Source organism: Megascapheus bottae, chromosome 5, assembly GCF_031878675.1.
Source record: "Megascapheus bottae isolate mThoBot1 chromosome 5, mThoBot2.hap1, whole genome shotgun sequence".
Taxonomy (NCBI): Eukaryota; Metazoa; Chordata; class Mammalia; order Rodentia; family Geomyidae; genus Megascapheus; species Megascapheus bottae.
Window position 1 is genome coordinate 19892968 of NC_143513.1, and position 26625 is coordinate 19919592.

General features: G+C 40.8%; 1 protein-coding gene across 1 annotated transcript; it reads left to right on the forward strand.

Moving 5' to 3' along the window:
* Positions 1-1789: 1789 nt before the first annotated feature.
* Positions 1790-26625, forward strand: Gpnmb (glycoprotein nmb). Its single transcript, XM_090332757.1, has 11 exons — positions 1790-1908; positions 8941-9093; positions 10441-10584; positions 12175-12336; positions 14674-14832; positions 15598-15897; positions 18496-18594; positions 20261-20363; positions 21982-22190; positions 24526-24619; positions 25480-26625. The coding sequence occupies exons 1-11, from the start codon at positions 1839-1841 to the stop codon at positions 25631-25633; spliced, it is 1647 nt and encodes a 548-aa protein (XP_090188883.1). The 5' UTR covers positions 1790-1838; the 3' UTR covers positions 25634-26625.

The window sequence follows — 26625 nt, forward strand, 5'->3', positions numbered from 1 at the left end:
GCTGTAGGTATGGCTCACGTAATAAAGCACCAGCTGAATAACAAGCTGAGCTGGCATGAGGAAGGAAAAAAAATTAATTTGGCTTTAGTCCATTGTGGCTCCACTGTGTCCTCCATGTGTCCTTTTTGTGTGGCTGCTGCAGACACCAAATCTCAGGTACTTGCTTGCTCCTCAAGCCAGAACTGTAGCCACCAGAAGGGTGGCAGCAACGAAGATGCATGGAGGCAATTAGAGACCTTTCTCAAAACTTGATATTACTTGCTTTGCTCAATGTCATTTCTTAACTAAAGCAATTGTGTCTATAATAACACAATGATTATCTTCTATTTCAAATAATTTTCATAATGATTTTTTTCAAAAATAATTTTTTCAAAAAATTATTCTTTCATTTAGAAAGAATAGCCCTAAAATGGGTAATGAGACTAGAATGTGAACGCAACAGTTGAGGCAATGGGGACATAGTGAAGATGAAGAAAATCCAAGGAAGTTACACACACATACATATGAGTGTGGGTGTATGTATGCAGCATGTGGAAACGTACCAACACTGCTTGAAAAGTGCAAAGGGAAATGGAGGTGGAAGGCTCAAATGGCAGAATGCCAGCCTTGAGCAAAAACAGCTAAAGAACAGCACCCAGGCCCTGAGTTCAAGACCCAGTACAGGCGCGCGCACACACACATACACACACCACACACACACACACACACACACAGAGAAAGAGAGAGCGCGCAATGGGCATGTAGTGGAGGAGTGAATTTGTTGTCCATGTATACTGTGCAAGCTGTGGAGATATCACACTGAAATGCCTGATTTTGCACACACTAACTCGCTAAAATAAAAAGCCTGGAAGTATAGATGTGCTTTATTCCAAATATCCCTATTCCTAGATATTACACACTGTCTACTCCTGATTACCAAGAAACAAATTACCTGATTTTTAGTTCTTTGGAATCAATCCATCTGTGAGAGAAAGAAAGAAAAGAAAAGGCTGGGAATGTAGCCTAGTGGTAGAGTGCTCGCCTAACATGCACAGAGCCCTGGGTTCTATTTCCTGGTAATACATGCACAGAAAAAAAAAAATGAAACTGGTGCTGTGGCTCAGGTGGCAGAGTGCTAGCCTTGAGCAAAAAGTGTCCAAGGACAATGCCCAGGCCCTGAGTTCAAGGCACCCCCTCAAAAAAAAAGAAGAAAAGGAAGGAAGGAAAGAAAGAAAGAAAAAAGAGAAAGAAAGGGAGAAATAGATGATCCTGCCCTGGCTAGTTTTGGACTGTAATCCTCAGATCTCAGACTCCTGCATAGGAGTCACCGCACCCAGCTCACAGGTATGTTTTTAATCCACATGTGTATGACATGATTACCAATGACTGGAAGGAGACCTCCACAACTATCTCCTCTTGGGGAGAAATGATGTACAGCATTGACCAGCACACTGAGCTTGTTACCTAAATTCTTAAAAAGATGCATGAGGTGGAGGCAGCGGTGGTGAAAGACACAGTATATCCACTTCAGTGAGGCTGGAGAACTGAAATTGGAATTGGTGAAGAGTATTAAAATAGAGTCATTGGAAAAGAAGTTCCCTCAAAACTGATAGGGAATTACAACATCCAAATAGCGTGCCTCTGAAAAGGGAGTAATAGATGCCAAAGGCCTGTGAGTCACAAGCACATGAGGTTGAATTCAAGAGAACAGATCAGGCACAGCTGCTTAATGCCATCACATGATCTGCCTGGAGGCCCCGTATTTCATTAAAATAAAGAGCCCAGAACACTGTTGCTCAGGGTGGATGGAGTCAGAAGAATTACAAGTGATGCCCTGACTGAGCCTGTAAGAACTCAGCATGGAATGTCTCTACCACATCCTGGGATTGCTACTGCTGGTTTCAAGGCTGCCAGTCTGTGCCACCAAACGTGAGTTTCTGTTTCTCTGTTGGTGTTTAACCCACTCTCTGGCTGTTGGCTCAAGTGATGGATAATAATGCCCTCTGATGGGGCTAGGCTGGAACTCCATGGGAAACAATTACAGCCTCACCCATTTCTTCTACCAACAGAAGGAATGCTGGAAAGAAAGCAACAGACCTCCAATCCCATCTTTGCTTCTGGCCCATGCCACTCTCCTGGAGCCCTTTCTCCAGTACTTACCACACAGTGGCCACAGGGAAGAGGCTAGTCTCTGTCCATCAAAATTTTCGTATCCTTCCAAAAGGATGGAGAGCTCAGATGAAAGGGGCTCCCAGATCTGGAAACAGGCTCCTTCATCCCCCGCAGCACCAACTCTTGCTAACTGAGCTGAAATTCCCCTAACCTTCAGGAGCGTGCTATGCTCATGAGGTCACCATGCTTAGTGTATTCCTCTCTCCCATAGTTCTACTTTAGAGGGGTTTTCTTTTTTTTAATGCCTTCATTGTTGTTTCGTTTTGTTTTTTATTCTGGAACTGGGGCTTGAACTCAGGGGCAGGGTGCTTTCTCTTAGCTTTCTCATTAAAAGTTGATGCTCTATCGTTTGAGCCACACCTTCATTTCTGGCTTTTTGGTGGTTAATTGGTGATAAAGTCTTACTGACTTTTTTTTTTCCTGAAGTGGCTTTGAACTGTGAGAGCTCCTGGTGCTGGGCTTTAAAAATTCCCCGTTAAAATGCTGCTGTGGGCACTATTCACCATAGCAAAGATATGGAACCAACCTAGATGTCCCTCAGTTGATGAGTGGATCAACAAGTTGTGGTATTTGTACACAATGGAATTCTATGCTGCTGTCAGAAAGAATGACATCGCCCCATTTGTTAGGAAATGGAAAGATTTTGAAAAAATCATATTAAGTGAAGTAAGCCAGACTCAAAGGAACTTAGGCTCAATGGTTTCCCTCATTCGTCATAATCAGTAGAAACCTTGGGCTCTACTAGCAGAGATCTGCAATAGAGCAAAATCTTGATACATAAGGACATATAATGTGAAGCTAATTGAAAGGACCTCCAGGATAGTGAAACAAAAGCCATATAATGAATGATTGTTGTCCTTAATGTACTATGTTGTCTCTCATCTCCTTTGCTGTCCCTTGGTTATCTCATATTGGTATAGTATCTCACTTTGTCATCTGATATATTGAATTTATTTGTATTTGGATATTTGAAATTTGATAGGGAAGGGGGGAAAACCAAGACGGGAGGGGGATGTGGGGGGGGGGAGGGAAATGGGTACCAAGACATGTGAAAGGGTATCAATGTATGTGAATTAATGCACCTTCTATCTGGCAAATATCATGTGACCCTTTTACTAATTACAATAAAAAAATTTAAAAAAAATAAAATGCTGCTGTGGGATCACATCGCAGTGGCACATTTGGGATTGAGCATCCGAGCAGCTTGAGTAAAACCTTCTCTTGCCCTTTGAGCCTAAGAGCAACTCAACTGAGGCAGACCCATGTGTGGGGGTGCTATACTGGCTACTTTGTTTGCATTGTTCAGATGATCCTCACATTCACTTTTATACAGCAATGATTTCCCCCCCCTACCCCGCCCCTCCACGCCAAGCCCAGACCCCACTTTGCTTCTCGGAGTAGTTCTAAGAGCAGGTTCAGGGGTGCCGGTGCCTCTTCCTTCAGGGGGTGGGGAGCCAGTGGGAGCCCTGGACTGGGGGATTGTGATCCAAGAAGAATGAGATCCTTGTGGAAGCCGGAGATGCTCAGAGCCTGGGGACCTGGAGGCCCGGGCTGGACTCTATCCTGGGCCACTTCCCTGACTGCACTCTGGAGGGTGCACATAGCGCTGAGGACCTGGGGTGGGTGTTTGTCAGGATCTGGTGCTGATTGTCACCTTTGCCAGAGAGGGTATGGAATTCAACAGCTGGCAGGCCGCTGATCAAGTCTGCCCTGCCTGGGGAAGAGAAAAACCCATTTGAGCTCCCTGCCAGCCTGCAGAGGTGGTCACCGGGCTGAGCCACCAGTGCCTTAACTTCCAATTTGACCTATGATGAATAAGTAATATTTATGTATAGATTTGTGGATGAACCTAACTTCTATTTCCCTGGGATGCATAACGAAGAGTACAATGCAAGCATACAACTGGTTCTATGGTGATGGCCTGGTAAGTTTTACAAGAGACTATCAGAGGACCACTTTATATTCCCATCAGCGACTTATGAGTGACCCAGTGTCTACATCCTCACCTGCATTAGAAACTGCTGTTACTCTTCGTTTTGTTTACACTGTGACAGGGAGTTTTCACTGTGGCTAAGGTGTGTATATTCCTACCAGCTAGAAATATTGAGTATCTTTTCACATGTTTACTTACTATCCACACATCCTGGGACTTTTGTTTTGTTTTGTTCTGTGTGTGCTTACAGGTCAATACTGGAGCTCGTACATAGGGACTCATGCTCCCGCTTGGCCTTTTTTTTTTTTTTTTTTTTTTTGCTCAAATCTGGCACTGTACTACTTGAGCCATGTCTCCATTTATGGCATTTTGCTGCTTAATTGCAAGAGTCTCACCGACTTTTCTGCCACAGTTGGCTTTGAACCATGATTCTCACATCCCAGCCTCCTGAGTAGCTATGATAACAAGTGTAAGCAACCAGAGCCCACCTACATTTCCTTTCTTGACATAGCTGTTTATGCTTTTCACCCATTTTTCTAATTGAATTGCTTATTTTTCAGTGTTGAGTTTTGAAAATTCTTTGTATATTTTGGATACTAATCTACTAGTAGAAATGTACTATGCAAATAATTTATCCATGTCTGCAGCTTTCCTTTTCTCTTAGTAGTTTCATAGAGCAAAATGTTTATTTTGGTAAGGTTCCAACTTGTCAGTTTTTTCTTTATGGATGATTTTTTGGGTGAAGTCTAAGGATTTTTTTTTTTTTTTTGCCAGTCCTGGGCTTGAGCTCAGGGCCTGAGCACTGTCCTTGGACTTTCTCAAGGCTAGAGCTCTACCACTTGAGCCTCAGCACCACTTCTGGCTTTTTTCTATGTATGTGGTACCGAGGAATCGAACCCAGGTCTTCGTGCATGCTAGGCAAGCACTTTAACCACTAGGCCAAACTCCCGGCCCAAAGTCTAAGGATTCTTATCTGGCTCTAAATCCTAAAGATTTCATCTATGCTCTATTTTTTACAGCACTGTTTCTTTAAAAATTTGTCTTTTTGTCATTGCATTGTTTCTTTTATTTAATCACTCCCCCCTTCCCCTGCCTTTTTCCTGGTATTAGGACTGAATTATTCTGGCTCAGTTTTTGTTTTATTTTGTTTTGCTCATGACTGGTATAGTTGTGTAGGTCTATTTCTGTGTTGTATTCTGTTCTAGTCACCAGTGTAGCTGTTCCTTCTTACTTTTTTTCTTTTGTTTTGTTTTGTTTGCCATTCCTTGGGATTGAACTCAGGGCCTGGATGCTGTCCTTAAATGTCCCTGAGCAAGACTAATGGTCTACCACTCAAGCCACAGCTCCACTTCTGGCTTTTGAGTGGTTAATTGGTTAATATGAGTCTCCTGGACCCTACCTCTGCTGGTTTGAACTATGATCCTCATATCTCAGCCTCCTGAGTAGCTAGAATTATAGGTATGAACCATCAACTCCTGGCTCATTGTTACTCTTTTTATGTTTGTATGCTTGTCATTGATGTCTTAAAGTTAAGATCAGAAGAGGGAAAACTGAGTTTTTATTATATTGCTGGAAACAGTCTCTCAGAACTTGATAAAGTAGACTCTGGAACAGGAGACAGGATTCATTCTTAAAACTAGTCATGGCTCCTCATTACCACCGGCTTAAAGATGCCCCTGTATGAATCATATTAAGTCTTTAGAACTGGTTCAAATGAAAGAATTTTAGTTCTTTCCATGTGACTCCATTCAAAGTAAATATCCTGTTACAAAGGTTTATCAGTAAACACAAATTTCCTGTCCTCACTTCATAATTATTTCAAAATAGGAATACTCTTGCAGAATCACAGAGTACTGGCTTTGGAAAGGGAAAAAAATGTTCTACATTATTAGTCATTAGGCTAATTAGAAAATCAGAATTATAGTATTACTCCATTTTTTTAAGTAGTGGCATGACTAACCGATCTGCTATAGCCATCAAAGAAAGTAGGAACTGTATGTTCTCTAGAGTTAGTGGGTAGCCATCATTTCAAGATTATAAAGAAGTTTTAAAGAATTGTAAACTCAGCTAGGAATGCAGCTTATTGGTAGAGTGCTTGCCTAACATGTATGAAGCCCTGGGTTCAATTCCTCAGTACCACATAAACAAAAAAAATAAATAAAAATTAAAAACCAAGGATTATAAACTCTAGAGCAACTACTTAAAACAAAAGGTAGGGGTATACCTAATAAACTAGTGAAAGTAAAATAAAATGAACAGGAAAAAAATGTTTAGTTTCATTTTTCACTTTAATTCTCTTAAAGAGTAATTACTAGCAATCAATATAAACTAAGTATAGAATAGGTAACAGAGATATTACAAATCTGTGATTGTGCAAGATCAAAATTTGTTTCTCTCTGATAAAGTATTTCAGAAACAGCCAAGTGTCCACAGCTGGTACTTGTTTCTTGAACAGAAAAAAATTTTTTTAAATAATAAGATGGTAAACTTAATCCTACAATGTCTATAGTTACATCACGTGTAAGCTACCTAAACACTGAAATGAATGTTAGGATTATCAGACTAGATTTATAAAAACATAAGCAACTACATACTGTCCATACGAAACTGCTTTCAAATATAAGAATGCAGCTGAGTGCTATCACTCACATCTGTAAGCCTAGCTACTCATAAGGTAGAAATCAGGAAGACTGAAGTTCAAGGTCACTTCTGGAAAGATGTTAATGAAACTGAACACCCATGACTCAAACCTGTAGTCCTAGCTATTCAGGGGGTTAAGATCTGAAGATCATGGTTCAAAGCCAGTCTGGACAGGAAAATCTATGAGACTTAAATCTCCAATCAACCACCAAGGAGCCAGAAATGGAGCTGTGGCTCAAAGTGGCAAAGCAAACTAACCTTGAGCAAAAAATTTCAAGGACAGGTTGGGCACTGGTGGCTCATGTCTATAGTCTTAGCTACTCAGGAGGCTGAGATCTGAGGATCACAGTTTGAAGCCAGCCCAGGCAGAAAGTCTGTGAGACTTTAACTTCAAATTAACCACCTAAAAGCCAGAAGTGGAGAGTGCTAACCTTGAGCACAAAAGCTCAGGCACTGCATCCTGGCTGAGTTCAAGCCCCGGGATGGGCACACATATACAAAAAGCCAGTCTAGGCATAAATATCCAATTAACCTGCAATCAGCTGGAAGTGTAGATGTGGCTTTTGTACGCAGGCCTTGAGTGTAAGCCCAATACTGTTGCATGCACACATATGTGCGTGCACACACATACACAAAGTTAGTGGACCACATCTCAACCAATAGCTGGGTACAGTGGCAGATGACTATGATTCTAGCTATGCAAGAATAATAATGATGTAAAATAAATGTCAATAAATTCTTTAATAAAAACAAGAATCAGAGAATTTTGATCCTGGCTGACTTGGGCAAAACTCAAAGCTCTAGCCAAAAAATAATTAAAACAAAATGGGCTAGAAGTGTGGGTCAAGTGATAGAGTACCTGCATAGCAAACACGAGACCCTGAATTCAAACTGAAGTTCATAGATATATACATATATATGATATAAAATAAAAATGATTAAAGTAAAAATTATGTATTAGCTAAACACCTAGCATTAATTTCAAAATATTATTTATAACAAGGAATAGAGCCAGGGTTAATAATAAAATCACTACATCAACAAGATTAATTTAACAGTTCTAGATTCATGCAACTCTAACAACAGAGCTTCAAAATGCATGAAGTATAAACTGGAAGAAAACATGAGCTATTGGCAAATATAAAGACTTCTACTCTTAGTAACTGAAGTAAAGAGCAGGCAGATTTTTCTTAATTCCAGAGAATAGAATATAGATTGTGGGGGTGGGGGGGTTCTGCTAAGCAAATGTTCTGCCAAGGAACTACAACCTCATCTCAAATGACAATTTTTAAAAAACAAAACAGTGTATTCAACAAATATAGACTACACAAATGTATTTGAAAATTGAAATTTTATCAAGACAGACCATATTCTGGGCTCTAAAAAGGCTGTTTCCCAGAGGCCCCTCCATTCCCACTATGAGTCTCTGAATCATAGAAGCATTTCTGTGCTTGGTGTTGCCTTGCTTTAGCCAGAGATTAGTTCATACTGAGGAAAGATTTAAAAACAGGTCTGACAAACATTGACATCAGTTTTCCTAATGATTTCAAATCAAACCCAAATACTCAGAGAAGCCAAGTGATATTTAAGAAACATTAGCTTTAAAAAAATGTAGTCAGGGACCAGGAGTTTGGCCTAGCGGTAGAGTGCTTGCCTAGCATGCACAAAGACCCGAGTTCAATTCCTTGGTACCACATACATAGAAAAAAGTTGGAAGTGGTGCTGAGGCTCAAGTGGTAGAGCTCTAGCCTTGAGAAAGTCCAAGGACAGTGCTCAGGCCCTGAGCTCAAGCCCAGCACTGGCAAAAAAAAAAAAAAGGTATTCAACAAAGCCAGCAGTGGCACTCACTAAATGAACTATACAACCTAAGTGTGAAAATGAGAGGAAAATCTAGGAGAGACAGAAGGGGTGATATTGTCCAAAGAGAAATATACTCATTATCTGATTTATGTGACTAACTCTTCTATATATCACCTTTATCATAACAATTTTTAAAAATTTAAATGTATCCACATTGCATGCAGAGATTGGATCAAAACACTATATTCAAGGTAAATGCAGTAGGCTTTTTTTTTATAAGCACTCACCACGTTCTGGACATATTGTATATTTGCTTTCCAACAGACTGAAATGAGTAGCTTCTATCACCATTGCTATATAAGAACTAAATGGGAAATGGATTAGACAAATAATTAATTTTTCAAATGTTGACACAGGATTTCATGATGTCCTGGGCAGTGAAAGACATCCTGGTTCTACAAGGGAGCACAACCAATTACGTGGCTGGTCTTCTGATGAAAATGACTGGAATGAAAAGCTGTACCCAGTGTGGAAGCCAGGAGATGCAAGATGGGAAAACTCTTGGAAAGGTATGTGGAAGAAGAAATTCCACCAGGACAACTGGAGCTTCCTAGTTTAATCCCTGTGGTTGCTTGGAGAGCCTGTAAGACTGCATGGCTCATGCGTCCAATATGACAGATGATGTCCTGATTGCCAAGCTAAGGATTCTTGGCTTTGGGTATCTTTCTCTGATCCCAGTATTTTTCACTAAGCTACAAAAAATAATGTTTACTCTTAGAAAATTCCAAGTACAGGTTTAGTCTCAAATGTGTTTAAAGTTGAAATGGTCCCCACCTCTGGCTCTGATGTAGGGTGGTTTATCAGAAAGTGAATCATCATTCAGTTCAGATAAAAGAGTCCTTCAGCTATTAGACTTTGAACTTTAAAAAAAAACACAATTTTATCCTTTCTCTTTAATCCAATGGGAAGATTTTATTTTTTACTTTTATTTTTATGTGGAGGGAAGGCTGGATGGTTGATAAGATGATATATTGGAAGATGTGTCAAAAGAGGTGGGTGAGGCCGGGAGTTTGGCCCAGTGGTAGAGTGCTTGCCTAGCATGCACAAAGGCCTGGGTTCGATTCCTCAGTACCACATACACAGAAAAAAGCTGGAAGTGATGCTGTGGCTCAAAAAATAAATAAATAAATAAATAAAAGAGGAGGGTGTTATGTGGGTTGCCCTGTCATTTTTATTTTTTATTTTTGCCAGTCCTGGGGCTTGAACTCAGGGCCTGAGCACTGTCCTTGGACTTTCTCAAGGCTAGAGCTCTACCACTTGAGCCACAGCACCATTTCTGGCTTTTTCTATGTATGTGGTACTGAGGAATCAAATCTGGGTCTTTGTGCATGCTAGGCAAGCACTCTATCACCAGGCCAAACTCCCAGCCCAGTTATTTTTATTTTTGTACCAGTATTGGGGCTAAATTCAGAACCTCATGTTCTCCCTTCATTGTTTAATTTCAAAGCTGGTACTCCAGCACTTGAACCATACCTCTACTTCCAGCTTTTTGCTGCTTACTTGGAGATTAAGAGACTAATGGACTTTTCTGCCTGGACTAGCCTCAAACTTTGATCCTCAGATCTTAGCCTCCTGAGTATCTAGGATTACAGTCTTTAGTCACCAGTGCTCTGCTGTTTTAATTTTCCTAAATAAATATTCTTTCTATAGTTAGCAAATCTTTTAACTAGTCTCACTTTATTGTTGTTATTCAGCTTTTAGAACGTTAACCTCCATAAAGTGAATCTAATGCATTCTAAAGAAATCTATGGCTCCTTCCATTCTCATATTTTGATTTATTTTTCAATGTTTATTTTCGGATGGAAGGAGAAAGCGATGCTGACTCAGTGAACTCCATCCCTGCTTTGTTGTCCTAGGAGGCCGTGTGCAGGCAGTCCTGACCAGTGACTCACCAGCACTGCTGGGTTCAAATATTACATTTGTGGTGAATCTGGTGTTTCCCAGATGCCAAAAGGAAGATGCAAATGGTGACATAGTGTATGAGAAGAACTGCAGAAATGGTAAGGAGTTCTCCTAAGCTACTGGGGACCCAGATCAAAAATCTTAATGCACCTAAGAGCAAGATAATGCCGGAATCCCTTTCCACCTCCTCTTCAAGTTGATGATGGAGGGTGAGTGTGTGGTCAAAACCCGGCCCTTTCATCAACCTGAGTATCAATATATCCAAGGTTTGGACCCTTAAAGTCTAGGTTAATAGACTCAAGCTTTGATTTTATTACTTGGAACATTTTTAGCCACCCCCCAAATAGTCCATTTAACAGATGTTTGCTGATGAGTTTAGTTTCTGCTGACCATTATTTTTATTTGTGTCTTTGAGGTTTTCTCTTTGTATATGGATATTGGGGCCTGAACTCAGGGTTTGGGTACTGTCCCTGAGTTTTGCTGCTCAAAACTAGTGTTCTACCACTGGAGTCACAATCTCCACTTCTGGCTCTGGGTGAGTGTGTGTGTGTGTGTGTGTGTGTGTGTGTGTGTGTGTGTGTGTGTGTGCATGCACTTGCACATACATGTGCTTAATTTCAGACTTTCTCCTAAACTGGGCTGGCTTCAAACTACTATCTTCAGATCTCAGCCTCCTGAGTATCTAGGATTACAGAGGTGAGACAGCAGCTTACAGATATGAGTGAGAGAGCAGTGTGATTGCTGAAATCCTTCACTTGCTGCTTCCTTGGAGATAGGAGCTCTTAGATTTGTTTGCCTGGGCTTATTTCAATTCAAATCATAATCCTCAAATCTCAACCTTTTGAGTAGCTAGGATTACAGGCATGAGCCACTGGTGCCCAGTATAGAGTTGGGCTTGTTGTTGTTGTTGTTGTTTTCTTTGAATCATTTGAAGAGACAAATGGCTGATGTGAAGAGCTAGATGTGGTATGCAGACATGGTCTGGACTGTGGGAGGTGTGATGGTGGTGGTGTAGTTCGGTGGAAGGTCCCCTTACTCTTTGCTCATTCTTAGCTAACATTTTTAGGAATAAGGAACCATGATGTTGCCCGGTATGGTGTCTCTACTTGTAATCCTAGCTACTCAGGAGGCTGAGATTGGAGGATCAAGGTTTGAAGCCAGCCCAAGCAGGAAAGTCTAGGAAACTCTTATCTCTAATTAACTGCCAAAAAGTGGGAAGTGGAGTTGTGGCTTATGTGGTAGAGCATTCAACTTGAGCACAAAAGCTCAGCGACAGCACCCAGGTCTTGAGTTCAAACTCCAGGACTACCACAAAAAATAAAATAGAGTCATGATGTCAAATGAAACAAGAAAAAAGTTTCTGTTAGAATGTATCATATGAAAATATCATACATTCTCCCCTCTTCTTTGAATACGCTTGAAATTGGGGGAGATTAATAGTGAATTAAGTGAAAGCTCCATGTTGAACTTTCCTAAAATCTTAGTTTATATTATACTTTTCTTGAAATATGTTTATACAGGAAAGTGCACAAGTTCCAAGTGTTCTATTGGACAAATCCCTGACATTAGGTTTTTAGTCCTGTCATTTAGAAGTTTTCCAACTGGTTAAAGAAAACTACAAAACCGTGTATGAGTGACGTGCAGTGGGCACTTGAAGCCACTCTTGACTTGTTTCCTTTTCTTTTTAGAGTCTGGCTTGTCTCCTGACTCCTACGTGTACAAGTGGTCCCAGGACAGTATCTGGGGAAATGACATGGACCAAAGCCAGCAGGTGTTTCCTGATGGGAAGCCCTTTCCTCACCCCCACAGATGGAAGAAAGGGAATTTCATCTACATCTTTCACACACATGGTTGGACTTTTATCAATTGCCTTGTCTTTCCTTTACCTTTTAAAATGGAGTCTTCTGTTTCTTTATTTTCATTACAGCACCAAGAGTTAACGGGTACTCTGTTACTTTTCCTTATTTGGGTGGACATGGAGGAAGAAAAATAAAAATCCTGGATAACCTTGTGAATCCCCAGGACAGCAAAGAATTAAAATGAGAAAGGAGGCAAATTCAACTATCTCTTAAAATGAAGATACTCAATATTTGTATCTAAAATAGCAAATAAAAATTTTGTGGGTTGCTGGTGGCTTACACCTGTCATCCTAGCTACTCAGGAGGCTGAAATCTGAGGATCATAATTTGAATCCAGCCCATAATACAGAGGCACATGAATGGGAATTTATTTATGCTATATGTTCTCAAGTAATTTTTTTTGGCTGGTCCTGGGGCCTGAACTCTGGGTTTGGGCTCTGTCCTTGAGTCACTTTTTGCTCAAGGCTAGCACTCTACCATTTGAGCTGCAGCCCTTCTGGCTTTTTCTGAATGGTTTATTGGAGATAGGAGCCAGGGCTGGCTTTGAACCAAGAATCTCAGTTTTCAGCCTCCTGAGTAGCTAGGATCACAAGTGTGAGACACTGGCACCTGGCTAACTCTGCTTTTGTAATAAGACTTTCGTGGATTTCCGTTTTCCTCAAGATCTCCCTCAGTGGCACATGGTTTTGTCTCTCATTGTGGGCACTAACATTTCCTTGTGTATTACCAGCTCCCTTACAGCCCCTCCTCCCCCACTGCCTCCGGCGGAGTTGTCCTCCAATCACTACAAGGAGAGCTTGCAAGTCACATGCTATGATCACACTCATTCAGCCATACAATAAATGTGGCTTTTAAACCTCACCATCTCAAATGTACTCATCTTACAATGCCTAAACAGGCCAGGACACACCAGTCTTCTGCCAGCTAGTAGCAATTAGTTTCAGAGAAATTGGAGAAAGAAAAGGCATAAGTCAAAGATGCTCTAGAAATGTGTTTAAAGCCGGGCACGATGGCTCACGCCTGTAATCCTAGCTACTCAGTAGGCTGAGATCTGAGGATCACGGTTCAATGCTAGCCTCTGCACAAAAGGACATAAGACTCTTATCTTCAATTAATGTCTAGAAAATAGGAAATGGAGCTGGGCTCAAGGGTAGAGTGGTAGCCCTGAGCTGAAGTGCTCAGTGACAGTGCCCAGGCTGAGATCAAGCCCCATGACCCTCAAAAAGAAAGAGAAAGAAAGAAAGAAAGAAAGAAAGAAAGAAAGAAAGAAAGAAAGAAAGAAAGAAGTTTAAGGAATCACTTTATCCCTTTGTATCTGTAATCTATAACTTCTTGTTTTGTTTGTTTTTATGCTGCTTAAGCATGGAGCTTGAACTGAGGGCTCTTTTTGCTAAGGCTGATGCTCTACTACTTGAGCCATAGCTCCACTTCTGGCTTTTGGTGGCTAATCAGAGATAAGGGTCTCCGATACTTTTCCTGCCTGGACTAGCTTCAAACTGTGATTTTCAGATGTCAGCCTTCTAAGATTAGAAATGAGCCACCATTCACCTGTGATTGACGGTGTTTTTATGTAGAAATACTATTAGAAAGTGGAGAATATGGATCGCCCTTTAAATATAATAATATAATTGTAGTCATATTGTTACAAAACTGATGCTAAATTTTTCAGAATAACTTGTGTGTGTGTGTGTGTGTGTGTGTGTGTGTGTTGGTCCAGGACTTGGGCCTGGGCATTGTCCCTGAGCTGCTTTTGCGCAAGCTCTAGAGTTTGACTTAGGGTTCAAGTAGTAGTTTATTGGTGGTAAGAGTCTCACAAACTTTCTTGGCCAGGCTCAAATTGAACTTCAGAGCCTCATATTTTTAGCTTTCTGCGTAACTAGGATTATAGGTAGGAGCTATTGGTGCCAGAAAAAATAACTTTTTAACTCCTTTGGACATGTTAGTATTATATTAAATGTATTTCCTATAGACAAAGCATGTGTTTCACTGTCCAATATGGTGTTATCCCACTAAATATCTCTTACCACTTCAATTAACTAGATGTCATTGCACATACATTACTGTGGGTTTGTTTTGTAAGGTTTCAGACAGAATTTCTGAACACTTTCTGTTTGTGTGGAATCACAGTACATTAGAAGCCTGTTTCCCTTCTCTAAATGGATGAGAGGGGATGTGGGGAGCACTCAAGAAATTGTGATCCAGAGGATCAAGATTCCAAGCCTTTCACAAAGCTCTCCCACAAATCATTGTGGGAAACCTTTGGAGAAAGAACTTCCTATGATGATAAGATGATATTGACAGTAACTAAAAATGTTCATTGTCTTAAAGGTCAGTATTTCCAGAAACTGGGGCGGTGTTCAGCAAGAGTTTCTATTAACACATCCAGCCTAACTCTTGGTCCTCAAGTCATGGAAGTGACCGTCTACAGAAGACATGGTTGGGCATACCTTCCCATCGCTCAGGTTAAAGATGTGTACGTGGTCACAGGTGCGTGGCAGAAACTCTGAGTTAACTGTGCATGAGGCCCTTAGATTTCTTGACCTTAGTGGATTAAGGTAAGCACCAAGTGCTGTGGGTTAGGTTTTCGCTCAGTCTGAGACCCTACTCAAACTTATGTATTTAATCGTGTTGTTCCCACCAATTTTCCAGAAGAGTTTTTGAAAAAAGTCTAGAAAATTTTCATATAAGAAGAAAACCAGGCTGTTGTTATGTCTAATTTTATTTATTTATTTATTTTGTAACAGTCCTGTGGCTTGAACTCAGGGATTAGATGCTGTCCCTGAGCTGTTTTGCTCAAGACTCGTGCTCTACCACTTGAGACGTAGCTCTAGCTCTGGCTTTGTGGTGGAGATAAGAGTCTCATGAACCTTCCTGCCCTGGGTGGCTTCAAATGAGGATCCTCAGATCTCAGCCTCCTGAATAGCTAGGATTACAGATGTGAGCCACTGTGCCTGGTCCTAATTTTAATTTCAAATATAAAAACATTATTTAAAATCAACCAATTGCTGGGCTCTGGTGATTTATCCCTATAGTCTTAGCTCCTCTAAGAATCACAGTTCAAATCTAGATGAGCAAAAAAAAAAAAAAACAAAAGAAGAATCTATGAGACTTTTATCTTCAATTAACTAGCAAAAAGCAAGCAGTAGAGATGTGGCTCATGTGGTAGAGTACCAGCCTTGCGTGGCTGAAGAACACAATGCCCTGAGTTCAAGCCCCAGTACTGCTGTGCATACTATCCTTTTTTTTTTTTAGATCAAATTCCTGTGTTTGTGACCATGTCCCAGAAGAACAATCGAAATTCCTCTGAGGAAACCTTCCTCCGAGACCTCCCAATTGTGTTTGATGTCCTTATCCATGATCCCAGCCACTTTCTCAATGAGTCTGACATTTACTACAAGTGGAATTTCGGGGATAACACTGGCCTGTTTATTTCCAACAACCATACTTCGAACCACACGTATGTGCTCAATGGAACTTTCAACCTTAACCTCACTGTGCAAGCTGCAGTGCTCAAGCCTTGTCCTTCTCCAGCATCACCCTCCCTTTCTCTAGGTAAGTATTTTCTGAGTGATCTTTGAGGTAGACTTCTTAATGGCTAAAGAATATTCATGTGAGATATATATCTGTGTGTGTGTGTGTGTGTGTGTGTGTGTACTCAGTATTTGGGACTGAACCTGGGACCTCCCAGGTGCTATGCCAGTAATTGACCACTGAGCTACTTCCTCAAAGCATAGATTATATTACTAAATCTCTACTTAAGGGGCTGAGCGACAGTTAATTGTGAGAATGTTTTCCTAGCATTTCACAAGTCTATGTTCTTTCCACAGCACCACAAAACAAAACAAAACAAAAACAGATCAGGAAACAATTGTCTATTTAAAAGAATTGTGTAGTCTTTTTTTTTTCTTTTGTCAGTTGTGGGGCTTGAACTCTGGGCCTGAGCATTGTCCCTGAGCTCTTCAGCTCAATGCAATTGCCCTACACCTTGAACCACAGCTCCACTTTCGGTTTTCTAGTGCTTAATTGGAGATAAGAGTCTCACAAACTTTAGTGCCCGGGCTGGCTTTAAACCATGACCCTCTGAGCTCAGCCTCCTGACTAGCTAGGATTATAGGTATGAGCCACTGTGCCCGGTTAGAATTGTGTAGTCTTTATTATAGTTTTACTTTGAAGTGGTGGTAATACAGATGAAGCAGGGCTTGAACTAGGGGCCTGGGCACTTTCCCTGAGTTTTGTTTTGTTTTTTGATTTGTTTTGTTTTGTTTTATCATGGGGCTTGGACTCTGGGCCTGAAAACTGTCCCTGAGCTCTTCAGCTCAAGACTACTGCCCTACCCCTTTAGCTACAGTGGCACTTCTGGTTTTCTAGTGGTTAATTGGAGATAAGAGTCTCACCGTCTTTAGTACCTGGTCTGGCTTTGAACCTCAATACTCAGATCTCAGCCTTTTGAGTAGCTAGGATTACAGGCATTACCACCCCTGGCTCCCCAAGCTTTTTTTTTATTCAAGGGTAGTGCTCAATCACTGAGCCATAGCTCAACTTCTGCCTTTTTTTTTTTTTTTGGTGGTGATTAATTGGAGATACAAGTCTCACAGACTTTATTGCCTAGGTTGGCTTTGAACTGTGATCCTTAGATCTCAGCCTAGAATTATAGGCATGAGCCAATAGTACCTGGCTTTGTTTTTGCATTAAGTATGGGTACTGGGCTTCAACTCATGTCTCAAGGTTCTCCCTTAGTTTTTTCACTCAAGGCTGGGGCTCTACCACTTGAGCCAAAGCTTTGCTTCTGGCTTTTTGTTGTTTAACTGGAGATAAAAGTCTTACATATTTGTCTACCTGGGAGGGCTTTGAACCAGAGTCCTCAGATCTCAGACATTTTCCATAGTTATGAAAGTACACATTCACCCCTTATAAAGGATCAGGCCTTTTCTCCTTCCTCCCACTGTTCTCCATATACCTGTTCTCTTTCTCTATTTTTTCTTGATTGATAGCCTTCTTTATTGTTATCTATTTTTTATTTTTTATTTTATTGTCGGGGTAATGTATAGAGGGGTTACAGTTACATTCATCAGGTAGTGGGTATATTACTTCTTGCATATTGATACCCCTTCTCATGTTTTTGTCCCCATTTCCCCCCACCCCCTCCCAATCATCTTGTTTACCCACCTTCCCTTCCCTATTTTAAATAAACAAATAAATATATATACAGTTACAAAATAAACATATGTACAGATTACAAAGTTAGATAAGTAACCACATGAGATTAACATAGTACATCAAGAACAACAATCACAATCGTTTTCTTTCACCACTCCACCAACTCCCATCTGGAAACACATCTGGTGTAGAAAGCAACTTCCAAGTGGCCCAAAATGAATGGCATTTCTGGTTGAGAAAGCCATTAAAAGTGTTTTACTGTAAAGCATATTAATTAAATATCACCCATTTTTAATGGTCTGTGAAGATATTCAAGAAGTTCTTAATTAAAAATTTGCCATAGGAAGTTTCTGATTCTTCACCCTACCTCATGCTATGGCTTCTCTGACCATTTCCACATCTTGGCACCCCATGCTGATATGTCCTCTATTGGCCTCGAGAGGGCACTATGACTCAATCTAAAAGGAGTGCTTTATTTTAATGAATGGACTATTTTATTTATTTATTTATTTATTGCCAGTCATGGGCTTGAGCTCAGGGCCTGAGCACTGTCCTTGGACTTTCTCAAGGCTAGAGCTCTACCCCTTAACCTCAGCACCACTTCCAGCTTTTTTCTATGTATATGATACTGAGGAATCAAACCCGGGTCTTTGTGAATGCTAGGCAAGCACTCCACCACAAGGCTAAACTCCCGGCCCCTGAATAGACTATTGGTAGCTTTTTTTTTCTATTTGCTATAAATACCAGACAACTAAGGCTTTAGAAATAAGAGATCTGTGTGTGCATGTGTGTGCACAAGTCCGCACCTGCCAATCTTCAAGTTTGAATTCTAGGCCTGCATTAGCCTCAAACTTTGATCCTCAAATCTCAGCCTCCTGAGTAGTTAGGATTACAAGCATGAGCTACCTGTGCTTGGATATGTTTCCATTTGTGGTTACACTGTGTTGCATTGTAGACAACTATTTTAAACTCTTTATTTTCAAAACATTCCAGAGCCTGCTGCTGACAACTCCCTGGAGCTGAACCAGATTTCTGATGAAAACTGCCAGATTTACAGATATGGTTACTTTAAAGCCACCATCACAATTGTAGGTAAGGCTAATGACCAGTGGAAGCATTACTAGTGAAAGGGCATTTCCTGTCAAAATAGATGTCCTCAATAGCCTCTTTGGGTGTCTTGAAACCTAGACCGATGTTCTTGTAGTACAAGGGAAGCTTCTCCTTGCCACTTTCTTCCAGAAGCACCCTCTTCTTATTTTGGAAGATGGTCAGCTGCTTCTGGTACACATGCTCTGTCTGAATGTCTGCCATCTTCTGGAACATAGGCTCAGTGGTTTCACTCATTTGTAATAATTAGTAGACATCTAGGACTCTCCTAGCACAGGATTACAATCACTCAAAACCTAAGTACTTAAGGTCATGTAGGATGAGACTAAATGAAAGGATCTCTAGGATATGGAAGCAAGAGGCTTATCTTGTGTGATTTTTGTTCTTAATGTACTATGTTATTTCTCTTCTCTTTCGTTGTCCTTTGGTTAATCTCATATTGTTACTGTATCTGACTTTGTTACCTGGCATATTGTATATACATTAACAAGATGATTGGGAGGGGGTGGGGGGAGGATAATGAGGACAAAAGCATGAGAAGGGGTATCAATGTGTAAGAAGTAATACACCTACTATCTGGCGAATGTAACCGTAACCCCTCTATACATTACCCCAACAATAAAATAAAAAATAAAATAAAAGCAATTAATCATAAAAAAGACCAGTGGCGATGGATGTCCATGTACAAGGATATCACAGTCACTTGGCTAGACTAGAAAGGCTCCAAGATGATGCCAATGTACACTAGCAAGACAACTCACTGGCTACCATTCCTTATGTATCCTGGAGAGAGGGGCCCTCTACAAAGCCCAGTGTGAACAAGCCTGCCGTGGGGTTGAACCACTCATGTATCCAGAAATCCAAATGAATAGGAGAAAGAAAGATCAGAATGGAATTACCACAATTCTTACCATCTTCCACTCTCTGCAAACTTTCACAGCGTCACTATTTTGTGTATAAAAGGAAGGATGAACAGGCCATCTCACAGGTCTGTGTCTTTTGGACACTGTAAGCTCTGGTTCTGGGGACAGAGACAGGAAGTCAAAACAGTATCCCAAGCCAGTCACCTCTGCCTGAGAAGAGCTAACCACATTCTGAGCCAGGGCTGCATCTGACCAGGCTCACCTTTTTCTAAAACATCTTCCTAGAGGGGATGCTATTTTCTAATACACACTCCAGCTCTAGAAACAAGGATCTAGTTGGGACAGTCCCATATTACATGAACATGCATAAATTCCCAGATTTCCCAGGGTTGGCAAGATCACTGTCTCCATTGCTCTTCTGATTTGTTAAGGAGTGTGGCTTAATCCATTTGGGTTTCTATAATAGAAGACCATTAAGTGGGTGGCTTCCAACCAGAGATTAATTTCTGAGAGATTTCTCACAGTTCTGAAGACTGAGTCGAGATCAAGGTGGTAGTAGATTGATGGTCTGGTGAGGGCCATTATCCTGGTCCAAGGATGACCATCTTCTCACTGCATCTGTACATGACAGAAGCCATATGTGGTTCCCTGGGGTCTCTCCATCACCTAATACCATAATCTTGATTAGGATTTCAACATATGAAACTGAGTGGACATACTCAGTTGACATGAGCGTGGTTTGGTTTACTCTGTGTTTTGTTGTTTTTCTATGCCGGTCATTCTGTTAGAGGGAATCCTGGAGGTTAATATTATCCAGATAACAGATGTCCCAGTGCCCGAGTCACAGTCTGAGAGCTCCCTGATGGACTTCACTGTGACCTTCAAAGGGACGTAAGTACATGGTCTCTGCCAAAGGCATTCGTCAAGAAAGGACCCCGTGTCTGAACTAAGGCCTTGACCACTAATCATCCCTCCTAAGCTGATTTAAATTCTTAGTTATTAGAAACTCTACAAGGAAGGTTCTATCCAGCACATTCGTTGTTAGAATTGAGCAAGACTCTCTATCTTTAACTGAACTTTGAATTGAACATTCACTATGTCTTCAACACCTTACATCTCTTCTCATATTAAATCCTTACCATCCTAAGTCTCTCTAATTCCAGATGAGGCAAATGAGGCATAGTGGTCACAAAATTTGGTCACAGACCACTAGGACCTAGCAGAATGTGGTTCATGGGCCAGAGTTCTGACTGAAACCCAAGAAACCCAATGCCCAATTGTCTCATGATAATCCTTTTTCTATAACTGATTAAGCTTTTCCTAATATAATGTAATGTGTTATGCTTTGGTCAGACTATATACAATAAGCTGAATATAAATAAATTATTAATTAGATATCTTTTTAAAATGACTAATTTACATGTGTGTAACTTAAGTAATAAAAAAAATCGTGGCCAACCATAGTGGTATATACCTGTAATTCCAGCATTCACTGGGGCTGAGGTAAGAAGTTCATGAAGCTGAGGCCAGCTGCATTTCTCAAAAACAAAAACAAAAACCTACTATGTGTTTAAATACATAGAGTAATCAAGAGGTTGGGATGATCTAAAACAGAGTTTCTTTTGGTAAAACAGAATAAGAGGTTCTCCAACATTCATAGAAGAGCAGAATGAGCTGTTGTCATTATCTTGGCCTAAACGTGTCCCTTCCCTGAGCTGGTTTGTCACTTCTTACAGGGGTAGTGTTACTTTCTTTAAGGAGCCACCCCAAAGAACAAGCAAGACCATGTCATGACCTTCTCTTAGTACCTCACACATAGCAAGTCCCACACAAACAGATGTGATGCAGCTGTCCTCACACTTTTATTGGACCTGCCTCCTGACAATGATTTTGTCCAACACCTCAGCCATCTGTATCTTCCAGCCTTCTGGGGACCAGAGGATAGCAGGAATGGCTGGGGCTTTGCTCAGTTTCTGCCAGTCCTTCACCCCGGGAGATACAGTCTCTTGCTCCTCCAGGCCTCACTTTCCTGGGAATGAAGAGAAAATGCTACCTCATTCCTAGGCTTAGTTTAAAGCCTAAAAAAGTCAAAGCATAGCTCCAGTGACTCACACCTATAATCATAGTTATTCAGGAGACTAAGATCAGAGATTCCAGGTTTGAAGCCAATTTAGAAAGAAAAGTCCATGAGACTCCATCTCTGACTAAACAGCAAAATGCTAGGTTGGAAGCATGATTCAAGTGGTTGAGCTCTTGCTATAAAAATAAAGCCTGTTGAAAACACACTCCCTGAGTTTAAGCCCCAATATCATACACACACACACACACACACACACACACACACATACGCGCGAGTAAATCATATGTTACAATTTAGCATTATATGATTTGAATGAGTGAGCTGAAGTTAGGTTTTATGGAAATGTTGAAAGTAACATCTCTCCCCCATTCCCACCCCTAACTGCATCCCTGTGATCTGTGTGTCCTTATCCACTCTTCCACCTCACAGCAACCCCACAGAGGTCTGTACCATCATTGCCGACCCCACCTGCCAGATCACCCACAATGTGGTGTGCAGCCCAGCAAATGTGGATGAGATGCCTCTGCTGACCACGAGGAGAGCCTTCAATGGGCCTGGCACATACTGTGTGAACTTCACTCTGAAGGATGACACAAGTCTGGCCCTCACCAGCACACTGATCTCCATTCCTGGCAAAGGTAAGCGTTGTTTCATGGTCCTTTGAGCAGTGGATGTCACAGATAAAGTGTGTCCCAAGGTCAAAGCCATTGAAGGCTTTGCCATCCATGTTCAATTATATTCCAGGGCAAAATTTATCTTTTGTCTTTTTTCATATATTTTTATTATAATGAATAGAAGGGTTATATTACATTCACCAGATAGAAGGTGCATTACTTCAAAAGCATTCATACCCTTTCTCATGTCTTGGTCCCCATTTCCCTCCCCCCATCCTCGCTCCTCATCTTGTTTTCCCCCTTCCCTATCCTATTTCAAATAGCCAAATAAGTAAAGATACAATATATCAGATAACCAGGTGAAATACTGTAACAATATGAGATAACCAAGGGACAGCAAAAGAGATAAGAGATAACATAGTACTTTAAGGACAACAATCACTCATTATATGGCTTTTGTTTCTATATCCTGGAGGTCCTTTCATTTAGTGTCAAACTATATGGCCTTATGTATCTAGGTTTTGCTCTATTGTAAATCTCTGCTAGGAGAGCCCAAGGTTTCTACTGATTATAACAAATGAGAGAAAACATTGAGCCTATGTTCTTTTGAGCCTGCCTTACTTCACTTAATATGATCTTTTCTAAGTCTTTCCATTTCCTTACAAAGGGGCAATATTGTCTTTCTGACAGCAGTATAGAATTCCATTGTGTATAAATACTGCATCTTGTTGATCCACTCATCAACTGAGGGACATCTGGGTTGGTTCCATATCTTTGCTATGGTAAATAGTGCTGCAATGAACATTGTTGTGCTAGTGGCTTTAGTATGTCCTTGTTTCTGGACCAATGGGTAAATGCCAAGTAGTGGAATTGCTGGGTCATAGGGGAGCTCTATGTTTAGTCTTTTGAGAAACTGCCATACTGCTTTCCATAGTGGTTGAACAAGTTTGCACTCCCACCAACAGTGTAGTAGTGGCAATCTTTTGTCTTACAAGGAAGCACATTTGGGGCTCTGAGTGTACCAAACACTCTACTGCCAACCTCTATCCCCAAAAACCTTTGTTAAATCATTGTTAATAGGGATTTGAGAATTGGCATTAGAAAACAACTATAAACAAGTATAGGGCAGTAATGAGAGAAAGAAACTCAGGTTTACTTATGCCTAGTAATTTTTTTAAAGTCAGCTGTGATCATGGATTAGTAATAATAAGATATAATCATTGTATGCTTCAAGAGATTTATACTCCAAGAGGACAAAGGTAAAGCCCATCAAAAAACTAATAATTGTACCCAATGATATGGGAACAAAGGAGAGGCTGAGACCAGGAGTCAAATGAGTCTGCCTTGGTAAGGACAGGAAGCCAGCAAACATGAGAAGCCCCAGCATACTTGTTCGATCTACCAAGCATTACACAGAAAGGATAACAAACCATCTTACTTTCCCTGCAGACTCAACAGAAACTCTACTCTTCATCCTTCTGGTGCTTGGAGAGGCAAAATATTAACAGTAGACAAAGGAATTCCATTTAGAAATTTTCAAGCTGGTCCCAGTGGCTTATACCTATAACCCTAGCTACTCAGGAGGCTGAGATCTCAGGATCACAGTTCAAAACAAACTGAGGACCCCCCAAGAAAAAAACTCACACACACAAAAAAACAAGCCCATGAGGATTCATATCTCCAATGAACAAACCAAAAGCTGGAAGTGGAGATGTGGCTCAAGTGGTGGAGCACCAGCCTTGAGTGGAAAAAGTCAAGCGAGAAGCAAGGCCCTGAATTTAAGCCCTAGTCAGTACTGGCACACAAAAACAAGGAAGGAAGGAAATAAGGAAGGGAGGGAGGATGGATACCTGGAAACTGCTGGCAACACAATGTGATCCAGGCCCAGGGAGAGAGGCAAGTAGCTTGGGGGCAGGAGGAGGGAACAGGAGCCATGCAGAACGCAAATGAGACTTGAAATAGCCGGTTGGAGGTTATTGTCGCAGAGGATGTGGGGGTGGAAGACCATGGTAGGTACAAGGAACTCCCAAGATTCTTAACACAGCAGGCGAGCAGGTAGGGCATCTGTGTGCCGCTGGCTCAACAGACACCTGAACATATGTGTCTATGCCATGACGTCCTTCCCTGAACCCTTAACACAGTCCTCCAGACACACCAACTCGTTCTCTAAACGGAAGATAAACTGATCCAAAGACTGTGTATTAATGTTTTTAATGAAAAAAAAGATTGCTGAAAGGCGGGGGGGCGGGGGGAGGAGGAGAGTACCTCCTGTGAGAACTCCCTTCCTCATTTATTTAATTATTACAAATAGAAGCCCTGTGAATGGAAGATGTAATGAATATCTTGTTCCTGTTTGCAGACACAGCCTTCCCTTTAAGAATGGCACATGGTGCCCTGATCTCCCTCGGCTGCCTGGCCATAATTATCACCGCAATTGTTGCCTTGATGTACACGTAAGTTTACGTTTCTAACACTTTAATCTTGTATATCTTTCCAGCAGTAGCATATTTCTGTCAGTAGTCAATAGCATATTTCTGCACAAATATGCTATTTCCTTTTTTTTCCTTTAATACATTTAGGTTACGAGAAAATAATCTTCCTTTGAACTAGGAATACTAACCTGAGACTTGTTAATATTCCTTTTTTAAAATCCTAAAAGTGCTCCCAGGTGTCAGTAGTTTACTGTACCTACATAATGTTTAACGCGTAATCTCCAATCAATGGAGCACAGGTGGCTCATACCTGTAATTCTGATCACTCAGGAGACAGAGATCTGAGCCAGCAGGAAGAAAAGTTAGTAAGAGTCTTATTTCCAGTTAACCATTGAAATGCCAGAAATTGGAAGTCTGACTTAAGTGATAGAACAGTAGCCGTACGTGGAAAAAAGCAAAGGGATAGAACAAGACCCTAAGTTTTACTTGTACCCAAAACCAAAAACAAACAAAAAAACCCCCCAAAATTCCAATTATAATGAGTGTGCACATTTCTTTTTTTTTTAATTTTTTATTGTAATTAGTAAAAGGGTTACATGATATTTGCCAGATAGAAGGTGCATTAATTCACATACATTGATACCCTTCCACATGTCTTGGTACCCATTTCCCTCCCCCTCCCACACCCCCGAGTGTGCACATTTCTTATATAAATGTAAAATTAACTATATCTTCACAAGCCATAGATTAGGTTCTGTAGAATTAGCTCTTTTGTGTCTGCCATGGAAAAGATTTTAGAAAGTACAATTTATTGAAGATATTCTTCCATCAGAAAGATGGAAGGTAACATCAGCTTTAATTGTGCAACATGTTGTTTTCAGAAAACACAAGAAATACAAACCAATAGAAAACAGTTCTGGAAAGGCAATCAGAAACAAAGGGCTGCATGCTTGCCTCCACCGTGCCAAGTCTGCCATCTTCCCAGGAGACCAGGAGAAGAATCCATTGCTGCAGGGCATACTGGGAAGTCCTTAAGTCTTCTGCCTTATTTCTGAGCAACAGTCCTCTCTTCAGTGCTGTTAATGTGAGCTGTGCAGAAGGGGATCACCATTATCTTCTTTCCTAAAGATTGTGCTGTAAGATGTATCATGAGCTAGGGAGGTTAGTTAAATGAAATTTTAGAACTACTACCTTTCATTATGTGCTATAATTCACATTGTACTGCTTTAGGGTAGACATACTTTTGTCCCAAGAGTAGGAAGACTCATTAGACTCTGACCCAGATTGGCTGCTAAAAAGAGGCTGGACATTTTCTGTCTCTCTGTATAATCATATGCAGAAACACCATTGTAGTTCTGGCTAGCTTTAGCTCCATGCTTATTGAATTCCATTTCATTGAATATGCATGAGCTCCTGCCTCTCAGACAGTGTGCATACTTGTTTGCTTGTTTGTTTGTTTTTAAGTGCTCACCTGCTGGAGGCTGGGGGCTCACACTTGTTTTCCTAGCTACTCAGAAGGCCAGAATCTGAGGATCACAGTCTGAAGCCAGCCGGGACAGGAAAGTCCCTGAGACTCTTACCTCCCATTAACCTCCAAAAGCCCAGAAGGACTGATAGAGTGCCAGCCTTAATCAAAAAAAGCTAATGAACTGCATACACAAATTTTAAAAAGGAGAAAAGACACAAACAAAAAGGCAAAAAGAAAAAAGTCATCTAATAAATAGGTGTACATGCTAGCTTTTGGTATAGCCATTCTATTATTCATTCCTATGGACAGTTATTTAGTGCTTTCTGTATGCCAACCCTGGCACTTGGGACGTGGTCCTGCCTTCAGAGTACTGAGACCCTTGTGTATTTATCTGCATACCTGTATACTCTGCTTCATATATTTACAACCATGCAACTTGGTTAGAGCACATTTTTACCTCCATTTATAACTAAAATCATGTGTTTATAAGCGTTATATGTTAAACGAAACATTCTTTTTTCTCCCTCCTGAAAAATAAATTGGTTTGTTACTATTTGTA

Excerpts from the sequence above, each read along its gene's own strand:
- Gpnmb (XM_090332757.1), top strand. The coding sequence starts at position 1,839 with ATGGAATGTCTCTACCACATCCTGGGATTGCTACTGCTGGTTTCAAGG. Across the intron at positions 1,909-8,940 it reads GCCAGTCTGTGCCACCAAAC|GATTTCATGATGTCCTGGGC; the intron begins GTGAGTTTCTGT and ends ATGTTGACACAG. Across the intron at positions 14,833-15,597 it reads AGATGTGTACGTGGTCACAG|ATCAAATTCCTGTGTTTGTG; the intron begins GTGCGTGGCAGA and ends TTTTTTTTTTAG.